Source organism: Odocoileus virginianus, chromosome 7 (genome assembly GCF_023699985.2).
Source record: "Odocoileus virginianus isolate 20LAN1187 ecotype Illinois chromosome 7, Ovbor_1.2, whole genome shotgun sequence".
Taxonomy (NCBI): Eukaryota; Metazoa; Chordata; class Mammalia; order Artiodactyla; family Cervidae; genus Odocoileus; species Odocoileus virginianus.
In genome coordinates, this window is record NC_069680.1 from 1,821,130 (window position 1) to 1,845,877 (window position 24,748).

At 38.5% G+C, this 24,748-nt stretch overlaps 1 protein-coding gene and 1 pseudogene across 3 annotated transcripts in view; one reads left to right on the top strand and one right to left on the bottom strand.

Annotated features, from left to right (window-relative positions):
• Positions 1-52: 52 nt before the first annotated feature.
• ARHGAP19 (Rho GTPase activating protein 19) overlaps positions 53-24,748 on the bottom strand; it is a 79,049-nt gene continuing 54,353 nt past the window's right edge. For all 3 annotated transcript variants that reach the window (XM_020878808.2, XM_020878810.2, XM_020878807.2), the window contains exons 7-12: positions 17,622-17,687; positions 16,417-16,608; positions 11,650-11,748; positions 9,538-9,648; positions 8,938-9,016; positions 53-3,933 (exon numbers count right to left, since the gene is read on the bottom strand). In XM_020878808.2, coding sequence (XP_020734467.2) covers positions 3,929-3,933; positions 8,938-9,016; positions 9,538-9,648; positions 11,650-11,748; positions 16,417-16,608; positions 17,622-17,687 — 552 coding nt within the window. In that variant the 3' untranslated portion in view covers positions 53-3,928. The remainder of the gene's footprint in view (positions 3,934-8,937; positions 9,017-9,537; positions 9,649-11,649; positions 11,749-16,416; positions 16,609-17,621; positions 17,688-24,748) is intronic.
• Positions 5,688-6,547, top strand: LOC139035951 (cysteine-rich PDZ-binding protein pseudogene; annotated as a pseudogene).

Consider the following 24,748-nt stretch of genomic DNA (forward strand, 5'->3'; position numbering starts at 1 on the left):
CTTTAAAATAATCCATCAGTCAAATGTAAATGAAGAGACTGGTCAAAGCCTATAGATATGAAACAAAAGAAATTTAATTTCCGAATATTACATGAATATAAAAGGAAAACAATACATGTTTATTTACAGTACATATATATATATAGGATATAGTTGAATAAGAATGAAAAAATAAAAAATGGTTAAACAGTTAAGAAACCTTGCTTCCCTTGTTGAGCGAGCTTAAGGGTAGGGAAAAGGCAAGCCTTGCTGTGAAGAAAGGAGCCTGGGGCAGGAGTGTTTTTCCCAACCAGTTCTGCTGGTCCCCAAACATGTCTGGGGGGAGTGCTCAATGGCTCTTTAGCATCTGCTGTGGCCTCGCACACTCCAGTTTCCATGGTAACCCAAGCACTCAGGCTATTAAGTCTTAACTCCACCTCCTCGCCAGCCCTCCCATCCACTCTCCACCTGTGGAAACAGCTCAGCATGACCTGCAGAGGAAAGCCAGCTCTCCCACAGTGAGTTTTAAATCGGATTAATTACCACTGGTCTGAAAAGCTTGCGCATCTTAGAAACCCGAATCTTCCCCAATTCCTACAGCAGTCCTGCCAACTGCTGGTATCCAGCTTTGGATCCAGGTCCTGTCTTCGGTACCAAGGCTTCCAGATGGATGCAGCTCTCTCCTGGGGAAAGGAATTCTACTCAGAAAAGACTTCAGAATGAGAGCCAGTTTCAAGCATCTGTGTGAGGCTCTGCAAGAAGTAAGAAAGCAGATGAAATAGAGAGACCACTCCGCAACCACAGGATCTCCTGGAAGGTGGTGTTTTAAACCGTATCCTAGCAGAGGTTTCGATGAGGAAAGCTGAACAGAAACACTGCTGTTCCAGAGGAGAGAATGGCTCTGCTCTGACACTCTGGAACCACTGGCTTTCTTACAAGCCAATAAAACAGCCACCGCTGGAACACCCAGTGATCACCACAATTAACCCCAAACTGCTGTTTCCCAAGGTAGCCCATTGTCATTCCTGACTACGGAAGAATCATTCGGGGGTAATGAGCTAGTGGAGGGTCAACTACAGTTTCAGTTACAATTCACGAGGTACCACCTCCTTGACTGTGTTTTGGCACTCAGGTACAATCAGTATCATCTAATCCTCTTTCACTGCTGCAATGGAGTCTTTCAAAGCAGGTACACTGCACTGCTGTACCAAGTTAGAAAGTGAGAAAGTCCAGTGCTCAAGGTTTTCACTGATTCAACCAGGATAGCTCACCCAGTGCCAACTGATCTGAATTAAGGAAGTGGTCTGCAGTTTTTATGCTTGAGCGCACACAAAATATACTGCCCCACATTAATATTACATCAAAATCCACTGCTACTGACCCCAGAAAGAAAGGAAATTTTAAAAGCAACAAGAGGCATTTCCAAAGAAATTGTTTCAATGTGAAAAACAAACATAAAACAGATTTTTTAAATATTACATATTTTTTAAATTGTTAAATACTGGCTCAAAAATGCCTGCCCACCAAGTCAGAAAGGAAACACGACCCTCCTGTAGCAAATGATAGAGGGTCTTTGTTTTTGCATTCTCCGTATGATTCCACAGGATTAGAACAGTTACATATTATAAGGCAGAAGGTTATGCTGTTTATTTCTCAAATTTGGATTCCAACTAGATCACAGCTTCTGTTAAAAAACAAATAAGAAAAGACCTATCATACCCTTACAGCAAGGGAAATCATATTTAATAAATACTTTAATGAAACACACATACCCAAATACCCACATAAACTGCCCAAAGGGGCAAGCTATATAGAAGCACATGACAGAAATCTCTCACCACCCCAGCCCCAGAACACCAGCCTGGATTACTAACTGCAGTCAACCAACTAAATCTCAAATAGAACCTCCCTCCAATAGAACCACAGAACCAACTCGATGACAAGGAGGTATGAGGTCACTGCTCTGCTCCCTCCACCTGTGCCAGACCACGTTTAGCAGACCACAGCACTCCAAACACGCCGCTTAGACAAACTAAAAAAGCAAGTACTGAGTTAAGGGAAGACACCGCCTGGTCATACCACAAGGGGTCTCTGTTTGAGCTCACTGACAGCTGGTGCAGGAAATTTTACAAGGAAAAAAGTCAAATAGAACCCTATATGTATGAACTTGCGAATAAGTATTTTTTAAGAATGACATAAAACTACTGTAGAGAAAGGGACTTTAGAGCAGCTTTATACTCCTAACCATCTATTATTTACAATCTATCAAGTTGGATGGCCAAATTTTCCATTTTTCTCCACTACTGTTGTTACGGCAGCAGAAGAAACAGAAAATACAACAGACAAGACTGACTTCCAGATACAAGAGCAAACGGTGCTCCCCAGAATCATCTTTTGTTTCAGCAATAACACACCATTTCAACAGTTTAAAAATAGGGCAGAAGTCATAGTGTGCTGGGCAACTGCCTTTCCCCTGAGGCCCGACTCAGCTCCAGCACGTGGGGTAAGAACGGTTACGCATCTAACAGAGCAGGCATATAACAACACTCCCTCCTGCCCCTGCTGCTCTCTGGACAGTGACATCTCACACTGGATCAGAGCTGTGCCACTCTCCTCAAAACACACGTGAACATCCCCAACCCAGTCAAAGCTCCAGCCCACCTCCAAACTACTCCTGGTGCCCACTGTGACAAGCAAAGGGGCAGGCCAGCAGCTGCCCTTGAACACAGGTGATAAACCACAACTGCTTCCAAACAAGAACATTCTTTCCTCTAAATCTCTCAGTCCCGCAGAGACAGATGCGCAGTTCCTTCCTCTGACTCCAGCTTGCTCTCAGGAGACGATCCAGCCTGCACACCTGATCCCTTAGAAGGATGAAGTATAATCTCATCCATCAGGAGTCATCCTGGCCATAAAGCCAGCCCCAGCCTAATCCTACTCCAGAGCTTCCACTACATACAGGTACTTCAGCAAGCCTCAAGTAAGCTGTTGGTGATATGCCTTGAGTCACAGTGACTGGGCACAGAAGGCACCACATTGGCACCAGACATGTTTTAGGTGAGAGGAATCTGAATAAATGCAGGAGTTCAGCAACCATACGACTATTCTGACATCACTGAGGAAAGAGGAAGACAGGGAGGGAGACAGAAAGGAAAGAGGGAAGAAAGGACACAGTTTAACATCATTTGCTAAGATACTGCATCATTCAGAATTAGTCAATACTGCAGGCCAAATACCTATAATCTCAGGCCCAAGAAATCATAAAATAAAATAAAAAAAATTCCCAGGAAAGCGATAAATTCTTTGGACACAAATAGGTACTGAGGAGTACAGCCTCATAAGACAAAGAGCTTAAGGTGAAAAAGAGAAAAGACATCTGGCTTAGAGCCCATTTCAATTACCTATCCAAAATATGGCTTTTAAAAACATAAGAAAAAACAAATAAAACAATACCCAACATATCCCCCAATACTATCAAAACAGAGAAAAGTCCAAACTATCAGTTAAAAATAACATCAATCCACTAGGATTAACTGCACTTTTTAAAAAAATCACTGCAGTTGAGCACAGACTTCAAATTTTCAAAACACAGAACCTGCCTAAAGAAACACATGGAACAGGCAGGGGAGCCTGCCGAGTTCTGCTCATTGATGTGCTGTGTGTAAGCTGGTTTGGCGGTTTAGTGGTTCCCCAGAACATTGTTTTTAAAGAGAGAGAGAGAGAGAGAGAGAGTCGCTAGCACCGGTTCAGTAGGCAGAATCTGCAGACATCTCCGCTGAGTGAGGTTAGAGGTATCAGTTGAGTCACAGGATTAGTTGGCTTTCACAATTCAACACGCAGCAAGCAAGCTGCAAGTCCCAGCTTTTCTGCGGGTGGTCACGGCCCCTGGCCCACAGAAGAAAGAATTCTGGGTGGACAACAGGAAAACTCTGGATCCTTCAGAAGAACCCTAAGCTGAAAGAGAAAAAGGAACATTAAACACATTTGTAAATATTTCTTTCTGCAAATATCCCACCTAAAAGCTAGAGAAATGTATACTTAGTATTTTCTACAACCTGAGGGTTAGAGATCAATCTTTTGGATCATCTAAAAAGCAACAGAAACAGAGAAAAACATCTACTTCTGTTTTACTGAGTATGCCAAAGCCTTTGACTGTGTGGATCACAACACAGTTTGTGGAAAATTAAAGAGATGGGAATACAAGACCACCTGACCTGCCTCTTGAGAAATCTGTATGCAGGTCAGGAAGCAACAGTTACAACTGGACATGGAACAACAGGCTGGTTCCAAATAGGGAAAGGAGTACGTCAAGGCTGTATATTGTCACCCTGCTTATTTAACTTCTATGCAGAGTCCATCACGAGAAACACTGGGCTGGATGAAGCATAGGCTGGAATCAAGATTGCCAGGAGAAATGATCAATAACCTCAGACATGCAGATGACACCACCCTTATGGCAGAACCTGAAGAAGAACTAAAGAGCCTCTTGATGAAAGTGAAAGAGGAGAGTGAAAAAGTTGGCTTAAAACTCAACATTCAGAAAACTAAGACCATGGCATCTGGTCCCATCACTTCATGTGATGGATACCAATGTATCCTTCAAAAATAACTTATGCTTGGGGAATAGATGGGGAAACAGTGACAGACTTTATTTTGGGGGGCTCCAAAATCACTGCAGATGGTGACTGCAGCCATGAAATTAAAAGACGCTTAGTCCTTGGCAGGAAAGTTACGAACAACCTAGACAGCATATTAAAAAGCAGAGACATTACTTTGCCAACAAAGGTCCATCTAGTCAAAGCTCTGGTTTTTCCAGTAGTCATGTATGGATGTGAGAGTTGGACTAGTTGAAAAATTGATGCTTTTGAACTGTGGTATTGGAGAAGACTCTTGAGAGTCCCTTGGACAGCAAGGAGATCCAACCAGTCAATCCTAAAGGAAATCAGTCCTGAATATTCACTGGGAAGACTGATGCTGAAGCTGAAACTCCAATCCTTTGGCCACCTGATGTGAAGAACTGAGTCATTTGAAAAGACCCTGATGCTGGGAAAGATTGAAGGTGGGAGGAGAAGGGGATGACAGAAGATGAGATGGTTGGATGGCATCACTGATTCAGTGGACGTGAGTTTGAGTGAACTCCGGGAGTTGGTGATGGACAGGGAGGCCTGGTGTGCTGCAGTCCACGAGATCGAAAATTGTCGAACACGACTGCACAACTGAACTGAACTGAACTGCAGGTTAGAGAGTCTAATTGAGAATTGTTTACTCTCTACCAAGTAAGCATCCTTTTGTTCTCTTGCCCTAATCTCACTTTATTAAATCATCTAAATGGCAATAACACTACCTTTACTGAGTGCATATTTTGTGCCAGGTGTTGCTGAATTCTTTATGTACACTGTCTCATTCACTCTCACAAAAAACTGTGCATGAAGTAATGTTCTTGCCATTTTATAAGTAAAGAATCTGAAGTCTACACAAATGAACTTGCCCTAAGATATATAGCTATTAAGGCTGTGGACTAAAACCAAGTCTAACTGAACTCAAAGCTCATATTCTTACCACCACTACACCTCTCACCAGCAAATGTTTACTAAATGCCTACTGGATGCAAGGCAGTTATTACTGTGCAGAAGAGAAGGGGCGGGGGGGTCACAAATATATTAAGTTTGGCCTTTGTCTTCCAGAAGAGAAACTAGCTAAAGGGCTGAGGGTATCATTGCGAAAGGATGGTGTGCAAAAAATGTGAAAAGAAACTTGGTACTGTTATCACTCCAGATACATGGAAAGATGGTACAAGGAATACAACAGAAAGTGGTGGAAGAAAGCTGAACGAAAATAAGGCTTTGACCTCAAAAAAAGCAAGATTTGATCCATATGGAAAGAATAAGTTCTCCACTTGCAGAATTTGTAAAAGCTCTGTACACCAACTGGGTTCTCATTATTGCCAGGGCTGTGCCTACAAAAAGGGCATCTGCGCTATGTGTGGAAAAAAGGTTTTGGATACCAAAAACTACAAGCAAACGTCTGTTTAGGTGTATTGAAGTTTCTGATTTTCTGTATGATCTTACTTTTTGCTTTGAATCTTCAAGGCACAACTTAGATGTTCAAGTTACAAAATAACATGTCTTAAGACAATTAAACCAGGGAAGTAGACTGGTATTCTTTCTTTTGCTGTCAAGAAGGTCAGCAGCAATGTAACTAGTTTTCTGCTGTAAGCTTTATTTTCCCTACAAACATCTTATTTAACTGGAGTAAGTAACAAATCTAACAAAAATATTTTCCTAGTTCTGTATGCACTTTTTAATTTATCATTACTCATATAATTTTAATTCTTTTTCCCTCTACATTATAGATATTGCAAAAGAAGGAAGCTATTGATACACGGCTTTGAATTTGGCATTCAGACTTGTAATCCTTCCCTCATTCCCTGTTGGTTGTGTAGCTTCAGAATCAGCCGTTCCTTAATTAATTGCAGCATCATAGGGCATTTAAATATCTGAGCCCATTGTTGTTTAATAGTTCCTTAAATAAATTATCCCAGACCCAAATTAAAAAAAAAAAAAAGAAACTAGCTAAAGAAGTAAGACAAAACATATGAAGTAAATAACTAAGATAAATCACATTAAATGTCAACATCTTCACAATGTCAATAAGAGCTCAAAGGAAAAAGTACATCTGTCTTAGTTAGCCAAAGAAGATTTCACAGAGGAGGTAAGGTTTAGGCTGGGCTTTGAACAATGGCTAGGATTCTGACTGCTGAAAATAATGCCCATTAATACATAGGTGCTAAGTCAGCAGTTCTCAACAGGGAGTGTTTCTGCCCCCTCCCCTGAAGGGGATATTTGGCAATGTCAGGAGGCAGACACTGGTTGTTACAACTGGAGGAAGGGTACTGGCATCCAGTGGGCAGGGGCCAGGAATGCAACGAACTCTCACACAACACACAGAACAGCTCCCCACAACAAAGAATCATCTGACTTAAAATGTCAATAGTGCCACCTGAGAAACTCCAGGCTAAATACATGTCTTTGGGAATACACTATTGATGATGATAATAAAATTGCATTCTCTTCTTCAAAAAAATATTTGTTCCTTTAATAAAGTGAAAGTGAAAGTCACTCAGTTGTGTCCGACTCTTTGTGACCCCGTGGACTGTAGCGTACCAGGCTCCTCTGTCCATGGGATTCTCCAGGCAAGAGTACTGGAGTGGGTTGCCATTTCCTTCTCCAGAGGATCTTCCCAACCCAGGGATCGAACCCAGGTCTCCAGCATTGCAGACAGACGCTTTACCATTTGAGCCACCAGGGAAGTCCTCCTTTAATAAAATCAACATCAGAAAAAAAAAAAAATCTAGTACTGTGATCATTGTGTAAAAGAAAGAGATGGCAGGCACTTGGATCTGTGGAAATGGAGACTAGACAGAGCTCAGATCTGGAGCTGCAGGCTGGGGAAAGGGAATCAGAGAACAGAGCTGAGCTGCACAAGCAGACCAAACACTAAGGGGACAGGCTGGAGGGGAGGGCAGGGACAGGCAGAGCCTTAAGACGGAGCACTGAAAAAACATGAAGAGAGGGAGGGGGAGGCAGACGACAGTAAAGCACTGCAGAGATGAAAAAATCAAAGAGGAAGGAGGAGAAGGAGAATAGTGTGAAGTCATGACACCCACAGGTGTTCCCAGACAGAGGAAGTGAACAGGGAGAAGGTAAAGTAAAAATACCACTGACTAATCCAGTGGGAGGTCATTCATTATCTGTGGGCCTCCATTTTTCTGAATCACTAACATTTTTGAGACTCTTATAAAAACTATACATTCTCTCTTCCAGAAAGATGTTCAAATGCACCTACACATAAAACTCCATCAATAATACCAGGAACTTTATTAGAGCCCTTAGGAAGTCCACAGTAAACAGGAAGAAACCCTGCTCTAAAACTTCTTGGTAAAATACTTAACTAGCTTGTTTTCTTAATGCATTTCTTTCTTCCAAAAAGAAATCTAATTTCCTAGAAAAGAATAAAGATTCATCTGTAAGGACTGGGCTTTTGTTCTCATTCTATTGTTTATGCCTCAAACAGTAAGTATGCTTGTATCTCAATGGTAAAATGAGCATATCAAACCAGAAATTACTTCATCTGCCATGCAAGCCTTATAGAACCAGACCAAGTCTTGCCCAGTTTTCCTTAGTAACAATTACTGCTGCCTGTTAATGCTTTAACAATCACAATGTGCTTTCAAAACATTGTTTTAATTGAGACTCATTAGAAAACTAAGAAGTAGATACAACTATTAATATTATCTCCATTTTCGAAGGAGAAAGTGGGCTGAGAGGGAGTGGTTGGTCCTAACCACAGATCCCCCGGCCTTTCCAGTGAGCCATGTGGCTTCCTCAGAGAAGAGCGCAGCAGTTGGTGCCCTCCATCAGCTGAGACTTGGGCAGTCAGCAGTCTCAGCACTAAATTATCCTTTTTACCCTAAATATCCTTAAAAACATGTTGTATGATCTGATTTCCAGAGTCCTTTAGCATGAGCTCTTTATTTGAAAAGCCTAATTGAATAAACAAAGCTAAAGTCTACACAGAAAAAGAACGCAATTGTTCCATGTTTGCTAAGCACCTTCTCAGCTCTCCTGTACTTGGTTTCACAAGTTAGTTTACACTTGCTTTTAATTTGCTTAACACGTACTCTTAAAATATCTTTCCCATGTGTCCTGTCTGTCTGAGGATTCAGGGACCCTGTGGGTCTGTGTTCACAGCTCTGCCCTCAGCACCTGGGACAGTTCTGAGTAGATGTTCAGTAACCATCTGCTATGTAAACTCCAGGGTAAGGACCCAGCCTTCTAATTTTTACATCACTTCCAACTACCACCATACCACATTGGGAATTCAAAACCTGCTACTGACTGACTAGATGCAGAAAGGAACTACATTCACTAAGACATACAGAGTAAGTACAATTAGTACCTTTTTTCCCCTCTTTTTTCCCCTCAGGCCATTTCAGTCTTGTTGGTGTCATCATGACAGCTGGAGAGCCAGAAAATAACTGTAACAAGAAAATTTTAGAATGGTTTAAATGTCATTCCTATAAACAGATTTTGCTAACAGAGGAATTATTTACTTGTTCAATTTCAACATGAAGAGTTTCACCAACATAGTCATATCTCATTAACCTTCACTGTTTTACTGCTGGCTTAATGAAGTAACCATTCCTGGAAGGACGATCCCATGGCTGATGCAGTGTCAAGCAGGCCTGGCTCAAGTGTAACGCACCCTATGGGCTCTCCCAATACGAACTGCTCCCTCCAGTACTTTGCGTGTGGAGCTATTTCACTGCATTGGTCATTTCTGCCTGTAACTGGCTATGTCCTCCCTGAACCTGGAATGTGTTTGTTGAATGAATCAATGAAAGCCTACAGAAAAAAGACAATTAGCATAAATGAAAAGATTGAGAAAAAAGGCTGAATGGCCCAAAGAAACACAGTAAAACAAATGAGGGCATATTAATTTTCTTCTTTTCTACAGATGAACACATACAGAGAAAAAGTACAAAGAACAGTATCTTACTAAGTTCATATTTTCTTTGCTGGCTCTCTTCAATTCACCAATGGCTACAGAATCCGGAGTAGGGTACTTGTTTTTCTTTTCTGACACCATCTGATTTCCCAGGACCTTCCGCTGATTTAGGAAAAGAAAATATTTGATTTATAAACAGCTACTTTATCTGTATTATATATATATCTATACTGGCCTTCAAAACTACAGTTTCTTAAGTTAAAAAAAAAAATCTCAGCTCTCTGATAAAGTCCCACAGGCATCTTACACGAGAGGTCAAAGCACGTTACTAAAAAACCTAAGATCACTGCCTTTCTTTAGGTGATCACTATTCCTCTTTAAACTATCTAAAGGACTGAAATGTTAAAAGAAACTTTATAGTTGATTTCAACCAACTAATATGGGCCAATTACAATGCTTCTGAGGCCATAAAAGAAATGCCAGTTACCTACCAGTATAATTTTTTCCCTAAAGACATGTCTCTAGCAGCTTTTTAAGAGTCCCTCCTCCCCTCCCTACTAAGAGACACTTAACACAGGGTCCACTCTAAGATTTTGCTTCTGTGTCATGTCTCCCTCACACAGGATTGGAAAATTTGGAAAAATTCTCTAAGAGCTCCTATTATAACCACAAGAGGATACAGGCCTTCTTAAAAGGGTCATGTGACCATACTGACATTCAATGCAAGACTAAAAGCCCTTTCATCTCTGAACAGCTTAGAAGCTGATGTAACCTACTGTAATAGCTGACAGTGACAATTCTACCATCTTCGAAGAAATCCTCTCTTTATTCTCCTTAGAGAATAAATTTGAATTCCAAAAAAAGAACATATCAAAACTAGAACATTAAACTTTACAATATAAACATCAGTAGGAATATTCTGATGCAATAAATCATTTACATAATAGTAATTTTGGAGGAAATAAGTCTAGCCAAAAAAAGTATCAAAGCAGGAAAGAAATCAAATAGCTAAAACACAGAAATGCTGGAAAAATAAGGCCAGTCCATCTTCCTTTCAGAAGTCAGATATCACCTCATAGTAAGCTGAATAGGAGATGCCAGGAGCCACAGGACTAGCTATAAAGCTTCCACTGAATTTTTTAACAGACCTTTCACTATTCCTTTGCTGTCAAGCAGAAACCTACATCTATTATTAGCTTGAAAGTCTCCTCATTTACAACGAAAACACTTAACCCTTCTGTCCTGTGAAACTTATTAACACTGTTTAAATTATTGTTCTGATGTTTTCTCCTGATAGAATTATAAGCTCTTTTATAATTTTAAAGTTTTAAATTCTCTCTCAGTAAAGAAGAGGGCAGATGCCAAGAGAATATTATATTCTTACCTTTCAAGCAACAATTAGCAATATTTCTAGAACCAACAGCAGAAGAGCTCACTATGAAGAAAAAACTATACCCATCTAACTTCAGTTAAGGAACATTTGTTTGACTAACACAGAGAAACATTTATTTAACTATTACTTTTCTTATTATCAATCATCTCTATGACCAAGAAGAATGACAGACTTTCCTTGGTTTCTTTATGCCTGGAAATTTGAACCCCCATAATCAGCTATCTACTGCCACCTGCTGGCAATATCCCTTAGTTACACGTTCAGATCATCCATGAAGACTGGAGTAAACTGAATATACAAACAGTGATGGCAGCAACAGCACAGAAGTATATATTGCATTTGTTTCAAAAACAAGATTTTTAATGAAGTTTTAGACGAAGAAAAGAAAACAACTGATCAAAATTTGGGGTTTACCTAAAAGTCACTAGGCTATTAGAAAATCTATTTCTAGTGCCTGTCAACTTTCTCACTTCATAACTTCAGCAACCTGCACAGTAAATCAGAAATGAGGACTCTGTCCTTAGCCCCAGAAGACAGCAAAGGACCTTTATTCCTCTTATCCCTTACTTCTCCAATCACAGAGTCCCTTCTCTGATTTGAAACACAGCAGAATGCTATGAAAATTAAAAGCATTTCCAAATTCTATCCTTTTCTCTTTATAAGTGAACCCTTTATAGAATCCCAAAGAATGGAACAAAAATGCCTAAGAAGAGCCAGATTGTTAAATTTTCTCACGATCAATATTGAAAATGACAGCACAGCATGCCTACCTTAATGAGGCCACTGAAGGACCGTGAGCGAGCCCTTTTCTGCACCAGGGGAGTAGAAGGCTCGCGTCCCGGTGTCTGGGTCCCAGACTGCTTATTAAACTAGAAGCAAACATAGAGAACATTTTGTTACAGTCTCCCATCAAGAGACAGCATTCTGTGACAATTAATAGCTAAATGTAAATATTCAGAGACATCCAGGAATAAGTGAATGTGTATATACATGGATTAGTAGGTTGGCAAGCAAATCACAAAGGCAGAAATTATGCCACCAAGAAGTCAAATTTTATTAAATTAGCCTGAGGGTAAGTTAAATACTACATACCCCAAAGCAATCAAATTGGAATCAGATCAAGCTTCTACAATTAGATCTAACTACCAGTTTACAGCAAATACAGAGGACTAAGGAACATCTTAAATAATACCACAGGAATGCAATCAGCAAAATCCTGACTGTGGGAGACAATATGCCTTCTTTCACAAATGAAGTGCAAAGAGAGCGGGAGGATGTGTGTATGTGTGTTTAAATGCAATGTGGTATCTGGACTGGCCCCTAGAACAGAAAAAGGATATTAGTGTTACAACTAGTAAAATCCGAATAAAGTCTGCAATGTTAACAGTAATGTACTAATGTTAACGTCTCAGTTTTGACAACTAAGGAAGAACATTAGTTAGTATTAGAAGGAACTAGGTGAAAGGTATGTGGGAATTCTGTACTATCTTTGCAATTTTTCTCCAAATCTAAATTATTTCAAATTTAAAAGTTTAGTCAAACAAACGAGCTTCAGCAATTTTTAGGGAGAAAAAAAACAGGAAGGGGAGAGAAGGGACCTATGTATTAAAAGGAACCTACAACATAGTTTTGGAAGTTTTGGCCACAGCAATCAGGGCAGAAAAAGAAGTAAAAGGAATCCAGATAGGAAAAGAAGAAGTGAAACTCTCTCTGTTTGCAGATGACATGATCCTCTACATAGAAAACCCTAAAGACTCTACCAGAAAATTACTAGAGCTAATCAATGAATACAGTAAAGTTGCAGGATATAAAATTAACACACAGAAATCTCTTGCATTCCTATACACTAACAATGAGAAAACAGAAAGAGAAATTAAGGAAACAATACCATTCACCATTGCAACAAAAAGAATAAAATACTTAGGAGTATATCTACCTAAAGACCTATACATAGAAAAACTATAAAACACTGATGAAAGAAATCAAAGAGGACACAAACAGATGGAGAAATATACCGTGTTCATGGATTGGAAGAATCAATATTGTCAAAATGGCTATACTACCCAAAGCAATCTATAGATTCAATGCAATCCCTATCAAACTACCAACAGTATTTTTCACAGAACTAGAACAAATAATTTCACAATTTGTATGGAAATACAAAAAACCTCGAATAGCCAAAGTAATCCTGAGAAAGAAGAATGGAACTGGAGGAATCAATCTGCCTGACTTCAGACTCTACTACAAAGCCACAGTCATCAAGACAGTATGGTACTGGCACAAAGACAGAAATATAGATCAATGGAACAGAATAGAAAGCCCAGAGATAAATCCATGAACCTATGGTCACCTTATCTTCGACAAAGGAGGCAAGGATATACAATGGAAAAAAGATAACCTCTTTAACAAGTGGTGCTGGGAAAACTGGTCAACCACCTGTAAAAGAATGAAACTAGAACACTTTCTAACACCATACACAAAAATAAACTCAAAATGGATTAAAGATTTAAATGTAAGACCAGAAACTATCAAACTCCTAGAGGAGAACATAGGCAAAACACTCTCCGACATAAATCACAGCAGGATCCTCTATGACCCACATCCCAGAATTTCAGAAATAAAAGCAAAAATAAACAAATGGGACCTAATGAAACTTAAAAGCTTTTGCATAACAAAGGAAACTATAAGCAAGGTGAAAAAATAATAGCAAACGAAGCAACAGACAAAGGATTAATCTCAAAAATATACAAGCAACTCCTCCAGCTCAACTCCAGAAAAATAAATGACCCAATCAAAAAATGGGCCAAAGAACTAAACAGACATTTCTCCAAGGAAGACATACAGATGGCTAACAAACACATGAAAAGATGCTCAACATCACTCATTATCAGAGAAATGCAAATCAAAACCACAATGAGGTACCATTATACGCCAGTCAGGATGGCTGCTATCCAAAAGTCTACAAGCAATAAATGCTGAAGAGGGTGTGGAGAAAAGGGAACCCTCTTACACTGTTGGTGGGAATGCAAATTAGTACAGCCACTATGGAAAACAGTGTGGAGATATCTTAAAAAGCTGGAAATAGAACTGCCATATGACCCAGCAATCCCACTTCTGGGCATACACACCAAGGAAACCAGATCTGAAAGAGACACGTGCACTCCAATGTTCATCACAGAACTGTTTATAATAGCCAGGACATGGAAGCAACCCAGATGCCCATCAGCAGACGAATGGATGAGGAAGCTGTGGTACATATACACCATGGGATATTACTCAGCCATTAAAAAGAATTCATTTGAATCAGTTCTAATGAGATGGATGAAACTGGAGCCCATTATACAGAGCGAAGTAAGCCAGAAAGATAAAGACCATTACAGTATACTAACACATATATATGGACTTTAGAAAGATGGTAACGATAACCCTATATGCAAAACAGAAAAAGAGACTCAGATGTATAGAACAGACTTGTGGACTCTGGGAGAAGGCGAGGGTGGGATGTTTCAAGAGAACAGCATTGAAACATGTATATTATCTAGGGTGAAACAGATCACCAGCCCGGGTTGGGTACATGAGACAAGTGCTCGGGCCTGGTGCACTGGGAAGACCCAGAGGGATCGGGTGGAGAGGGAGGTGGGAGGGGGGACTGGGATGGGGAATACATGTAAATCCATGGCTAATTCATTTCAATGTATAACAAAAACTACTGTAATGATGTAAAGTAATTAGCCTCCAACTAATAAAAATAAATGGAAAAAAATAAAAAATAAAAAAATAAAAGGAACCTAGCAGCTGTATCAGCTTCCCCCAGAGAATGCATGCCCTTTGGTCATGCCACTTCTACGAAATAATCTGCAAAGAGAATACTTGTGAACAAAAATGTATAAAGTAAAAAAATGCCTAATTTCCCCAATATGTCCAGCAGAGGACAAACTATATACATCAGGTTATATACAATGAAATACACAAGCATTAAAAATGCTTATAGACTTTTAATGACATGGAAAATGTCCTGATGTAATGTTATATGAAAAGGGTAGGGTATTTTTAAAATGGAATATATATTTTTACCTCAACTAAGCAAAAATAATATGAAATATATATTCATGGAAAGAAATACAAGAAGGAAATACTCCAAAATGTGACCAGTAGATTATAGATGATTTTTAACTTGTTCTTGACACTCTTCTGGAGACTTCAATGTTTCTGCAGTGAGTATTCATTATTTTTATAATGATGGAGAATAGTAAAATTATAGTTTTTTTCAAAAATAAATGGCAATATTTTAAATGTAGGCCAGGAGTTTACAAGCATGCATGAGAAAACACTTATGCTGTAATGGTTAATGAAAAAGGGGAAAATCAAAGTATATGGTACGATCGTAACTATGTCAAAATATATCATAGGAAACAGACTGAAAGAATATCCAATATGTAAACACTGGTAGGATGAGTGATTTATTTTCTTTTAATCCTTCTCTATAATTTTCCAGTTTTCTAAGAAAAGCAAAACTAATGCTAGTTTTTTCCTTTGTATTATCTTTGACCTCAGTCTTCTTGATGAGAGAAGTCATTTACACTTGTCCTACCTGAATTACTGGCTTAGTTTCTACCAAGAATTAAACCACAAAACTGCTTTAAATCTGTAGTATTACTCAGCCATAAAATTCCAGTCACAGCACAATTTGCTAGATCTCAAAGTAACTTCAAAGAGAGTGACAGAAAAATTTCTCTTAAAGGACTTTGTCAACTGTTAAGAACAGCTCAGTTCAACATTTTTGGAGCACTTGTTTTTGTCTGGCCCCATGCTTGAGATAAACTATAAAAAATAAAAATAAAAACACAGACTCATCCCTCAAGAAGGTCCCAGTTGAATAAGAAGTCAGGAGGCTGACCTTCCTTGCCTATTTAGCTAAAATTCAACAAGGGTTGAGACAAAATAAATTTCCTGAGAAAGAAACTAACCATGTCATCAGTATTTACACTGTGAGTCTAAAGATGGCAAATAAGAGACCTAATTTTGCTCCCACAGCTCCAAAATAAACAAACTTAGCCACTAGAATTTCTATTTTTAGTAGCAGACAAGGCTCATGATTTTGTGTTCTCTAACTGCAAACAACTCACTGGTGAGGCTACCACTTCTGTCCTGCTAGGCCAGCCACTTTACATAGATTCTCTCTAATCTTTATAACCATGGAACATAGGCATTACAATTACCAATAAGAAGACTGAAATTCAGAAAGAATGGGTTATTTGCCAGGCTTAAACGTCGTACATGACCAAGTTAGAAAAACTAACCACACTGGATCCTTCTGTTTACTCAAGAAATCCAAGAGCCTCCACCTCTTTCCCTAGTGGGCAGCAGACAGAGATCACCACTGAGGTTCCATAGACAAGTCTGTTTTCCTGACTAAACCAAAGCTTGGGCCAGTAAAAGACAAAAATTAAATGAAATTGTTCAAACTATTCTCTAGTGATTCTACAAGCAAAAATCACATCCCTAAAGCCCCGTCACTATCTCCCTGCCTTCGGCACCTGTCTGATGAGCTGTTTCTTCTTTGCCGACTCTGGCATATTGTGAACATGTTGGAACAATTCTCTTAGTGCCTCTTCCGTACGCTGCTGGGTTTCCTCCTGATGAGAGCAGGAATCTACCCGGTTCCATTTTTGAGATCTTGCCAGTTGGAAGGACCTGGTATGACATGAAGCTATCAGATCAAGATCATCCTATGGAAAATTTAAAAGAACAGTGAGTTAATATATCTTGCCAGCTTTGTTTCCAGATTCCCACAACCCTGGAAGGAAAAAAAAAGGGAGGGTGAGATGTGGGGTACATCTTAGATGTAGGAACAAGAAAACCTAAATACTATCATCAGATAAAGAGAAACCTACAATTAAAGACTGTATCAATAGCCTACTCCCATGACCTGCCCAGAAAACCTAAATTCATTTAGAATACTGCCATCAAAAAATATATTTATATAATAATCCACTATTCAGAGCATCTTTTAATCTCATATTTCTAACTGTTATCCTAGGGGTTAAGCAGGAAAAGTATCATTATTTACCATTTCACTGAAGTAAAAACTGAAGTTAAGTTGTAAGCTTAAAGTCATCTAGATACTAAAGTGACAGAGCCATCTTGGGAGACAAGATTCACTGGTTCTTGGCTGGTGCTCTTTCCCACACATGACAATATGTGATAACTACACTGCAGTAGTAGAGAAATAAAAACAACTTTCTAAGAAAAACCACACTCCAGTTAAACTAGTTAGAATAAAATACTGTTTTCCTGGTCACACCAGATATTTGCTCAATGAGAGGTAGAAACCAACGGGAGCAGGAAAAAAAGCATAAGATGATAGCTTAAAGTTTCTAGTCAAGACAGACTAAACAGAAATCCTCAAAAAGTGCTTGTGACATTTTTTTAACTTCTCACTTTTAAAGCTCAATAATCATATGTAATCTTGTTAATAAGCATCACACATTTGCTTTCTAAGCTCATACAGTCTTAAGTCTTTTAGACATTTCAGTGTTACCTTACCAATGAACTTGAAAGAATGTCTTATATAAAAATGTACTTTCATAGCTAAAAATATTTAAGACATTCGCTATTTACAGACTTTTCTCATACACTTTATCTTCCTATGTCTTCATGTTGACTCTGCTTTGTTGTAAATCCCCACTGATCTTAGTTAGCTCTCTCCTCGTTTGGGCCAAGAGCAATTTTCTATTCTTACCTTTGATGCTTGAGTTCTGGAACCCACATAGTGCAACCTGGCACAGTCCCGAATGTAAGCAGGAGCCTGGGCAGGATAAAAGAAAATCAAGAACAATCGGTTAGCAGTATCTAAAATTCTTGCAGATCATAAGGACAGTGGTTCTTAAAATGATTTGACTGGCAGATTACTCTAGAAAAACGAAAGATCCTCAAAATGCCCTATTTCATAGTTTCACTTCTCTTGCCACCAAAAATATAGCTCAAGAAATCTAACAGGAACATTGTGAGAAGACACGACCATAGTTTTAAAAAAATCATATATGGCACCTATGTGTGTGTATATATAATTTTTTTCAAATGAACCAAAACAGACATCTGTAGTAATGTTTATACTTACAAAAACTACCCCCAAATCCTTACAAATTTCAAGTGGTCCCTAAATCACATTTTAGAAACACTGTATAGAAAATATCATTTAGAATTACTGTAGAGTAACAACAGAAAAGGAATAATTTAGCTTACTGATACACTACTCAGAATCCTCTGGTAAGTACCCTGAAACAGTTCTAGTAGAAGAATAAATAATATAACCACTACGGAAGAGAATCTGGCAATATCTAAAAAAATTACGTTTTCATTCATCCTTTAAACCAGAAATTTCACTTCTGAAAACCTATCCTGAAGATATAACTCCAAAAATACAAAACATACTTGGATAAAATTAATAGATACAGCCAGATGTCTATTAATAGGAAGTTGATTGAATAAGCTTTTATTAATACAATCCATATAATGAAGTGCTATGCAGTAGTTAAAAAGGAGCGAAGGGAGGGAGGGAAGAAATACTTTATGAACTGATACGAGTCTTTCCAGGACCTGCTGTTGAGTGAAAAAGTTACACAGCAGTGTATAAAGTACTTGAGTGAGAAAGAAGAGGAAACAAGAGTATACACACATATATACCATAGTCAGACACCACTGAGCAACTGAACTGAACTGATACAGTAATATGCTTTTACAAAAAGAAACACTAAGAAAATAAACCAGCAAATAATGAAAATGGTTAGGAAAAGAACTCAAATTTCTCTAAGCATACTTTTCTAAGAAGTTTTGACTTTTGAACCATGTAAACATACCACAGTTTCAAAAAACAAATCCAAAAGGAAAAAAAAAACAAACCCTAAACTGAGTAACAACAACAAATCAAACTGACAACATAAGCACAGAGAAAGGAATTATTCCACCAACTTTTAAAAACTGCATTTTGACTATACAGTATACAGCCTAATGAGATATACTCAAGGGAAAAGGAACTGTAAGGAAATCTTAAACTTCCATCAGCAGATATACAGAAGTTTATTATTAGTAGTAAGAGTTGCATTATTTTGAAACTAATTTGTTATGTTGCAGGATAAAACAAGTAACAAATATAAATGCTATTAAAATCTGGAATTTGCAATGTAAAAATTTATATAAGTATAAAGTAAAAGAAGTCAAGAAAAAGAAAGCCCTGTAGTGTTAAATCTGAATTGGAAATACTACTATGAACTAATGATTTCCTTTTTAAAAATTTTTGATCTACTTCCTTGCCTTCAAAAGAGCCTAGAAGCAATGACACCCAAGAAATAATAAGTAGGTACACCCAGTGTCAGTGGAATAATCTAGGACTCACTAAAGAAAACAACTGATTCCAGGCCCAGGGCAGAGCAAGTACAAAGTAAGCTGAGGACATTTATACCAGAATGGAAACACTCCAAGACTAATGGAGACCTGTCAAAAAGACACAGCAGGAAACAGCTTGCAAGGGCTATTACAGGCCAAATTTAGTACAATTTGAATATCAAAATTAACAACTGAAATTGACTAACACTTTGAATAACTAAAAATCCATGAGTCTACAGAGACTTATAAAAAAAGAAAATAAGAGGGGACTTGCCTGGAGGTCCAGTGGTTAAGACTCTGCGCTTCCAGTGCAGGGGACACAGGTTCAATCCTCGGTTGGGGAACTAAGACCCCACATGCCACATGCCACATGCTGTGGCCAAAAAATAAAATGTATTTTTTTTTAATAAGAGAGAGAGAAGAAAAGCTCTTGTCCAAAGACAAAAGTCAGCTAATCAAGATTAAATAATAGAATTAGAAAATCACTATTTTGTAATAGTGTTACAATATAGTTACAGATGCCAGCAGGATTATCAGTGGATGCTAAAACCATTACACTCGGTGATCACCCTGCAAGTGACTTGCTAACTGTCAAGGGGAAAATGCACCTTGATAATTGAGAGATGTGGCAGCAATCAGCAAAACTAGCATCACTAAGGCAATCTGACATTCTGTGCTTCCTAATGTGATGCAATATGATGCAATACGTTGTACACAAATATCACCTATGAATCTTTGCCAAAAATGCTTAATCTGAATCTAATCAAGCCTCTAGACCCAACTTGTGGTTTATAGGAGCCACGGAGAAAGGGATAAAGGATAAAGGAACAAGCTAAACAACCCTGAGAAAACAATAAGACAAATTTAGAATATGGCATATTCGGCAACACAATAGGCCTGAATACTTCAACAAATCAATGACATAAAGAAAAAGGGCAGTGATTATTCTAAATTAAAAGTGATATAATAAGGCAAAACATAAGCCTTGATCAGTTTATGTTCTTAAAAAAGGAACTATGAAAATACATTCTTAGGACAGCTGGTGAAATTTGAATATGATTTGAATATTAGCTGATATGAAATTGTTATAAAAATCCTTAGGATTATATAACAATAATGTATCCTGCCTGAGGACAGTCTCTGGCTAATTCTGTTATCTTAAAACATAAATTATGGGAGTAGGTCTGGTCTTTACAAGGATGTATCCTGCCTGAGGACAATCTTTGGATTAAACCTTCTAGCCAACTCTGTTATCTTAAAATGTAAATATGGGAGTGGGTCTGGTGAGGTCTTTGCAACCTCCAGACATTCTTTGGATTTATTGGAGAGTATATAACTCCATTGCTAACACTAGCAAAAGGGGGTGCTCTTTTGCCCCCTTCTGATGCCTATGTCAGAAGCTTTCTCTATCTCCTTTATACTTTAATAAAACTGTATTACACACACACAAAAAAAAGAAATTGTTATAAATTCTCTTAGATGTGATGATGATATCGTGAATAATAGGAGAATATTTGTATTCTTAGAAGATGCATGCGTTTTCTTAATTGGTACTTCTATATTACTATTTGAATTCTGTTTTTTTTATTTTTTGAATTATGAAAAAAATGATAATACATTTATATACTGGGAAAACAGAACAAAGTTACATATAGTTCCACTGTATATCACCATTATTGGGGGGTTAGATAAATTAAGATTCCCAGTTGGAGTTTCAATATCCAATGCTCAAAAATTAATACAATGGGAGTACATGTAAATCCATGGCTAATTCATATCAATGTATAACAAAAACTACTGTAATGATGTAAAGTAATTAGCCTCCAACTAATAAAAATTTAAAAAAAAATAAAAATAAAAAAAAAAATTAATACAATGAATAGAAGAGTAGAGGGATATAGTCATGCTTAAGTTTTAAAGGACAAAATACCCTGTCTGTGGTTCAGCCAAAAAATAAAATAAAAAGCATGAACACAGAGAGATAAAGCAAATATGCCAAATGGTGACATTCATTGAATCTGAGAGTTTTATTTCAATCTTTCAACTTTTCTCTAAATTTGAAAAACTTCATAATGAAGTTTTCAAAAAAAGAGTCTCATGACAAAGACATTACATTATCTAAAGTTTAATTTTTCCCTTGGTAAACGACAGAAGAGCGCCAAAGGAAATTTCCTCCAAACAAGAATATGACAGCCCACATCACCTATTTTATAACTTCATTTAAAAAGAAAAACAGAACTTCCCTGATGGCCTGGTGGTTAAGAATCCAACTGCCAATGCAGGGGACAGGGGTTTGACTGCTACCCCAGGAAGATTCTGCGTGCCACGGAACAAGTAAGCCTGGGTGCCACAACTGCTGAACCTGCGGCTGGGGCCTGGCAGCTGCAACTGCTGAGGCTGTGTGCCAGCACTACTGAAGCCCGAGCGCCCTGATCCCGTGCTCTGCAACGAGAGGCGGCATCAAATGAGAAGCCAGTGTACCTCAACGAAGAGCAGTCCCTGCATACCACGACCAGAGAAAAACCCACGCAAAGCAACAAATATCCAGCGCAGCCAAAAATAAACAGACAACTTAAAAATTTTAAGAAACATAAAAACCATTGCCCCAAAAAGATACTATGAGCTGAAGAGATACTCAGAAAGGGAATCAAAAGGAATCAAAAGTAGATGGGTTTAAATGAAAATCTGAGGGTTTGAGGTATTTTCCAGTTCACAGGAAAACAACAAAAGGCCAATTCACATAAAATGGGGATTGGCCTTAACTCTGTGTGTGTGTGTGTGTGTGTGTGTGTGTGTGTGTGTGTATACATATATGTATATATACATCATAATTTCTGAGAAAAGATGTGGTGACTCCTACTGAGAAGAGAGAAAACCAGACTGGGTCAGATGGACTTATAATAGTAGAAGACAAAACTTTAAGTAGTTAGGAAGAATTTTAGGGGAAAAAATACAAAGTACACAGAATGAAACAACATAAAATCTGAGGATTAAGAGATAAACGGTCCACCCAAGGAACCTGAGAACAAAAAGACAAACAATCTGGGGTAGAGCAGGGCCTCTCAGAATATGGAGCCCACAGAACAATCAACCGTTTTTCATCCAGGGAAAAGCTCAGGGAAGAATCTACTGAGCCAAGAGGTGAAGCCGCTGCCCACAAGGACAACAGTTCTGACTCAAATCCAAAGATAAAAGTTCTAGGAACAAAACAAACCACAAAAAAAAAAAAAAAACAAAAAAAGAAAACACAGCCTTTGTCTCCTTTAGAGATCAACAGAGGCTCAAAGAGTGCTCACACTAGCCTGGAAACAAAGATAAATAGCAAATAAGAATCAAAATCCCAAGGATGAGGAGCTAAACAAGGGATCTACAGAAAGGAAGAGCAAAACTAGACAATGTTGGAAAGAATGGAATAATTAGAACTTGTACCAAGTCAAAGAGTCCGAAATGCAGTACTTGGATGCAACCTCAAAAACGACAGAATGATCTCTGTTTGTTTCTAAGGCAAACCATTCAATAATATCACGGTAATCCAAGTCTATGCACCGACCAGTAACACTGAAGAAGCTGAAGTTGAACGGTTCTATGAAGACCTACAAGACCTTTCAGAACTAACACCCAAAAAAGATGTCCTTTCCATTATAGGGGATGGGAATGCAAAGGGAGGAAGCCAAGAAACACCTGAAGTAACAGGCAAATTTGGCTTTGGAATACAGAACGAAGCAGGGCAAAGGCTAACAGAGTTTTGCCAAGAGAACACACTGGTCATAGCAAACACCCTCTTCCAACAACACAAGGGAAGACACTACACACGGACATCACCAGATGGTCAACACTGAAATGAAACTGACTATATTCTTTGCAGCCAAAGATGGAGAAGCTCTATAACAGTCAGCAAAAACAAGACCAGGAGCTGACTGTGGCTCAGATCATGAACTCCTTATTGCCAAATTCAGACTTAAATTGAAGAAAGTAGGGAAAACCACTAGACCATTCAGGTATGACCTAATCAAATCCCTTATGACTATATGGTGGAAGTGAGAAATAGATATAAGGGACTAGATCTGATAGACAGAGTACCTGATGAACTATGGATGGAGGTTTGTGACACTGTACAGGAGACAGGGAGCAAGACCATCCCCCCAAAAAAGAAATGCAAAAAAGAAAAATGGCTGTCTGAGGAGGCCTTACAAATAGCTGTGAAAAGAAGAGAAGTGAAAAGCAAAGGAGAAAAGGAAAGATATACCCATTTGAATGCAAAGTTCCAAAGAATAGCAAGGAGAGATAAGAAAGCCTTTCTCAGTGATCAGTGCAAAGAAATAGAGGAAAACAATAGAATGGGAAAGACTAGAGATCTCTTCAAGAAAATCAGAGATACCAAGGGAATATTTCATGCAAAGATGGGCTCAATAAAGGACACAAATGGTATGGACCTAACAAAGGCAGAAGAAATTAAGAAGAGGTGGCAAGAATACACAGAAGAACTATACAAAAAAGATCTTCATGATCCAGATAATCACGATGGTGTGAGTGATCACCTAGAGCCAGACATCCTGGAATGTGAAGTCAAGTGGGCCTTAGGAAGCATCACTACAAACAAAGCTAGTGGAGGTGATGGATTTCCAGTTGAGCTATTTCAAATCCTAAAAGAAGATGCTGTGAAACTGCTGCACTCAAGATACCAGCAAATTTGGAGAACTCAGCAGTGGCCACAGGACTGGAAAAGGTCAGTTTTCATTCCAATCCCAAAGAAAGGCAATGCCAAAGAATGTTCAAACTACCGCACAATTGCACTCATCTCACATGCTAGCCAAGTAATGCTCAATATTCTCCAAGCCAGGCTTCAACAATATGTGAACCATGAACTTCCAGATGTTCAAGCTGGTTTTAGAAAAGGGAGAGGAACCAGAGATCAAATTGCCAATATCCACTGGATCATCAAAAAAGCAAAAGAGTTCCAGAAAAACATCTATTTCTGCTTTATTGACTATGCCAAAGCCTTTGACCGTGTGGATCACAACAAACTGTGGAAAATTTTGAAAGAGATGGGAATCAGACCACCTGACCCGCGTCTTAAGAAACCTGTATGCACATCAGGAAGCAACAGTTAGAACTGGACATGGAACAACAGACTGGTTCCAAATAGGGAAAGGAGTACGTCAAGGCTGTATATTGTCACCCTGATTATTTAACTTCTATGCAGAGTACATCATAAGAAATGCTGGGCTCGAAGAAGCACAAGCTGGAATCAAGATTGCCGGGAGAAATATCAATAACCTCAGATACACAGATGACACCACCCTTATGGCAGAAAGTGAAGAAGAACTAAAGAGCCTCTTGATGAAAGTGAAAGAGGAGAGTGAAAAAAGTTGGCTTAAAGCTCAACATTCAGAAAACTAAGATCATGGCATCTGGTCCCATCACTTCATGGCAAATAGATGGGGAAACAGTGGAAACAGTGGCTGACTTTATTTTTCTGGGCTC